The 5,084-nt window shown below is 56.5% G+C and overlaps 1 protein-coding gene across 1 annotated transcript; it reads right to left on the bottom strand.

The window, feature by feature from the left end:
• Positions 1-632: 632 nt before the first annotated feature.
• LOC124694609 (subtilisin-like protease SBT1.2) lies at positions 633-3,008 on the bottom strand. Its single transcript, XM_047227574.1, has one exon. The coding sequence runs from the start codon at positions 3,006-3,008 to the stop codon at positions 633-635; it is 2,376 nt and encodes a 791-aa protein (XP_047083530.1).
• Positions 3,009-5,084: the final 2,076 nt, after the last annotated feature.

Raw genomic sequence — 5,084 nt, 5'->3', positions numbered from 1 at the left:
AATTAATTATTATTTATTGCAAGGGATGACAATAAGAGATAATGCATTGTACCCATTATATTTATCATCCTCTCTAGATAAAATAGACTACTAAGAGAAGTTGTGCCTTCCCTACCGTTATACATGCCTAATAGTGTGACAGAGCAAGAATCTTTCTCACCCAAAAGCAAACAAAAAAAAGGAAAAATTGAGAGAGAAGGTGGGTCATATACGGTAGAGTTGCATTTCTCTTACTCGATCATCAACACGTGTGCTCTAATCATTGGTGGTGCTCCAGTATATTAATCGAATCCTGGATACAGACTGGAGAATCAGGCACTACCAGCAAGCTGCTGAGGGCATGAGCAATGGAGGCAGCTGTCCAACTAGGCTTGGATAAAACTTTTGACATATGCATGCCATGTTATGGTCCCATTAATATGTCTTTCTCTCAAAAGCTGATTTGGTTTTTCTCTTTCTCTCTCACATTTTCCACTTTATGGCTGAAGAGGTTGCCTCCTGATGAAGAGGCTGCCTCCTCATCCAAACCTACTTTGGACCACCCGAACCTAGTTAAAGGTGTGAGGCAACACCCCTAGGGCTATGCATTGGGCATGCCCTGATCCTGAATTCCTGATCGGCTACTGGTCCTTCTATTCAACGGGCCACGTCACGGCAATGGGGCTCCTCACCGTGCGCCGCCTCCCTTGCCCTCCGCTCTGCTGCTTCCACACCAAGTTCCCGTCGGCGCTGTCCTTCTTCCCCGCCGCCGACGCGTCCACCCACACCTGGAAGCTCTTCTTCTCGCCGAATTTCGTGAACGCCAAAGTCGTGGGCTCGACCGTGACGTTCACCCCGGCCGGCCCAGCGACCCGCGCGGTGTACGTCGAGTTGGGCGCGCCGACGTTGGTGACCGTCCTCCGCAGCACCACCGTCGACGACTCGCTGCCGTTCCCCTTGAACGCCACCGCTATCGACGGGTAGTTGAGCGTGAACCCCCCCTTCCCCTGCAGCAGCTCGCTGCAGTTGACGGCGCTGTGCGTGATCTTGAACACCTCCCGCTGCGTGTACCCCATGGTGCACAGGTGAGTCACGTAGTCCGCCGGCTCGATGTCGTACACCAGGCCCGGGTCGACGGCGAGCGCCGGGTTCACGTGCCCGGCGCCCATGGCGAACGCGTCGGCGCGCCCGCCGTCGCCGTCGGTGATCGGCTTCCCCTGCCTGTCCGTCACGTCGGCCGTTGTCATGATCGCCGACCGCACCATCGCCGGGCTCCACGACGGGTGCGCCGACCGGACGAGCGCCGCTATGCCGCTCACGTGCGGGCACGCCATCGACGTCCCCGACAGCACCGTGAAGTTGGACCGCCGCTCGTCGGTCTCCAGCCCCGACGGGCCCACGCTGCCCGGCCACGCCGCGATGATGTTCACCCCCGGCGCGATCACGTCGGGCTTCAGCACCGACGGGTTCGTCATGCTCGGCCCCCGCGCCGAGAACAGCGCCACCGCTGGCGCGCGCGCCCGCCCGATCCGCGTGCCGCCGAACGCGATCCTCGCCACCGGCCGTGGCGTCGAGCTGATGTAGTTCTTGAGCTCCACCGCCTCCTGGTAGCCGACGAGCGTGGCCGGGAGGACGTGCACGTCCACGGAGTCCTCCTGCCGGTTGATCTCGGAGTTCGCGAGCACCATGGCTGCGCCGCCTGCTTCTCTCACCGCTTCGCCTTTGTCGGCCCGGCCAGTGATACCACGGTCGCACACGACCATCTTTCCTGCGACGTCTGCTGCAGACAGGGCCCCTTTCATGCAGTACATGGCTTCACGAGACCCACCAGCGGCGTACACCAGCTCCAGCTCCTTCCCGCCATTTTTCAAATCAACTTTTCCCGGGTACATGGACTCGCCGTACAGGACCCGGCCGTTGCCGAGCCGAACATAAGCCGGGAAGCGCCGGTCCAGAGTGGCGGCGCCGACAGTGAGCACCCAGGGCGCCTCGTTGGCCACGGAGCTGGGCTCCGGCCCGTTGTTGCCGGCAGCACACACGACGGACACGCCGCGCGCGGTGGCGCGGAAGCTGCCGATGGCGATGCTGTCCTCGAAGAGCGGGATGGGGAAGCCGCCGAGGGAGAGGGACAGCACGTCGACGCCATCGCGCACCGCGTCGTCCATCCCGGCGAGGATGTCGGAGCTGTAGCAGCCGTTGAACCAGCACACCTTGTACGCGGCCACGTGCGCGCCGGGGGCCACGCCGCGCGCCTCGCCGGCCCCGGCGCCGAGGACGCTTGCCCCGGCCACGGCAGCCCCCGCGGCCGTGGACGCCGTGTGCGTGCCGTGCCCGTGCGCGTCCCTCGGCGACGCGTACTCCGGCACCGACGCAGCGGCTTCCGACGGGTCCGTCGGGTAGTTGGCGCGGTGGCCCTTGGAGTAGAACCGCGCGCCGACGAGCTTCCGGTTGCAGGTCGTCGCGTTGAACCGCTCCCCGGCCTCGCACGCGCCCCGCCACCGGTCCGGCACCGGCGGCATCCCGCGGTCGTCGAAGCTGGGGCTCTCCGGCCACACGCCGGTGTCAAGCACCCCGATGATGGCGCCGCGGCCGTACCCCGCGCGCGCCCACGCGCCCGTCGGGCACACGCTGAGCCCCAGGAACCGGTACGAGTACGTGGTGTGCAGCTCGACGCGGCGGTCCTCGCGCACCGACGCGACGCCCGGCAGCGCACGCAGCGCCGCCGCCTCGCCGGCCGTGAGCAGCGCCGCGAAGCCGTCGAAGACGGTGTGGTAAGAGTACAGCAGGCGCGACGACGGCAGCTGATGCTCCCCGGAAGAAGAAGAATGCAGTACTGATTTGTCGAGGAAGGAGAGGTGCCAGTGGTCGTTCTTGGTGGAGGCGAGCGTGGCCGTTGCGTCGCCGCCGGTGGATTCGCGCGGGTGCAGCTGCACAATGTAGCTCTGCTGCAGAGCCTCCTGGCTCGCAGCAGCGCCAGGGACTGGAAACAACAACAGGGGCAGGAAGAGGAGGATGCGGAGCAAACCCATAGCTTGTTTCCTCATCTTGTGTGGCTACCTAAGCAATTGAGGTGATTGCTCTGGTTTGCAATGGCGGCTCGGCCCTGCAAGATGGATCAAGAAGTTGGAACCGGAATGGTATTTGAAGCGAGCAGCGAATGAGAGGGGAGCGGGAGGAAGGCAGAGCAAGAATTTGAGACGGGAAGGGAGGTCTCGTGAGGATTGAGCGCCTCCCTCGCCGTCACACGGGAGACGAACTGGAGGGAGTAAATTGGCGCGTCGTTCCTCCTGGGAGCTCTGAGTTCCTTAATTACGCGGGCACGGGTAGAGACAGAGGAGGAAGACGCAGGAGCGTATCTATCTATGTGTGGTGAGTGGTGGTGTGGCGGTAATTGTTCAGCGTGCAGGACGGAGTGGATATACTGCTACGAGTACGTGCCAATGGTGAGAACCTGGAATCCTTCTCCTACAGCGTGTTTGGTAAAATTAGGGAAACGGAATGGGAGTTTAGAGCAGGGAATTGATTAGGGGATTAGGTTAGGAAGATGATTATTATTCCTGATCCCTTGTTTGGTACAAGGTGAGACTTACTGGTGAGATTTTGACAGGAAGTTGTTTTCCCAAGATTCGATCGTGGGTTTGGGCATGGGAATAGGGACGTGGGCAACAAACAGATCGCTCTTTTCAGAATTTTCAACGTCAATTCCCATTCCCACCGGCAACTACCAGGGGGGTCCCTGGGAAGAGAAGTGTGGGAATTTGATATGCTAACTCCCTTTCCTTATCCCGCGTGAACTCCTACGTCCCCCAATCAAACAATGGATGTTAAGTCTCCCCTCCTTAAACTCCCATTCCCCACGTTCTAATCCCTCCAAACAAACACGCTGCTAGGAGTATGTCCGTGCCAAGCTGGTGAATTGTTCTCCCATCACACTCGCTGCCTCCTGGCCGGGGAGAAGCTTTTTTTTTCCTGAGAAAGCTTATCAATTACGGAGTATTGAATAAATCTTTACTATTAAATTGAAGTTGGTCGTTTAACACTTGACGCGTTTGATGATCGTCATTCGGAGCATCCTATCCGTGCAATATAATCTCATAGTCTCCGTTTCATCATATCTAATTTCGTAGCAATCTTGATATAATAAATCACGCTATCAATTAACTATGAAAGGTATATTTCCTTGCCATGGAAAAACTCTCAGACATTCCAAACGCTCACGGTAATTATGGTCTTAATCAATCACGGCACAAATTAGATCAAAACCATTTTCAAACGCTCTGCATTTATTTTCTTCAGCTGTTATCACCAGAATTTGACCGGATCAGAGGTGGGCCGCGATTAAGATAGGCTTGAAGAATATACACGGAAGAAATACATGAATCGGCCTTGTATACAAAGTTTGGGCTAGTTTGCCCGTGTATCTGTAATTATAGTAGGATACATGTCGGATTAGATAGAATTTGGCTCGTGCACGGTTGGGATTATTCCCATGTTAGAAAGTCTACGGACTATAAATATGTATCTAGGGTTATTGAGAAAGACAACAATCACGTTCATCACAAACCAATCTAGGCGCATCGCCAACCCCTTATTTCGAGGGTTTCTTCCGGGTAAGCATCATGCTGCCTAGATCTCATCAGTATACGTTTATTCGTTGTTCATGCGTTGCTCGTGCTGAAGCCTTGTTGATGGCGAGCAGCGTAGTTATCATAGATGTGTTAGGGTTAGCATTGTTTCATCGTGTCACATGCTTTTGTCCATGCAACCCTTAGACGTCTAGCCGCCCTTACACGTATCTTGGGTGTAAGGGCGGCACCCCGCTTGATCATTGTTTAGTAGATCCGATCTGTTATGATTACTCCTTGTTCTTCAAGGATTAGTTTAATATCTGCATAGTTAGGCCTTGCAAACGGGTTGAAGGATCCAGTAGCACGTAGGGTGTAGTTTGCTAGCCCTAGATAGGATGTTCCGGGGATCAACTTCATGTTGGTTTTTAGGTCTTGTCTAGGGTTGGTTTATTATCACCGTGCGTGGCTGCCAGGCTCAATCACGCGTAGGATGTTCCGATTATGTGGTGAAAACCCTAAATCGTCGTAGGTCGTTTT

Source organism: Lolium rigidum, chromosome 3 (assembly GCF_022539505.1).
Source record: "Lolium rigidum isolate FL_2022 chromosome 3, APGP_CSIRO_Lrig_0.1, whole genome shotgun sequence".
NCBI lineage: Eukaryota > Viridiplantae > Streptophyta > Magnoliopsida > Poales > Poaceae > Lolium > Lolium rigidum.
This window is presented reverse-complemented; position numbering and strand designations above follow the sequence as displayed.

Excerpts from the sequence above, each read along its gene's own strand:
- LOC124694609 (XM_047227574.1), bottom strand. The coding sequence starts at position 3,008 with ATGGGTTTGCTCCGCATCCTCCTCTTCCTGCCCCTGTTGTTGTTTCCA.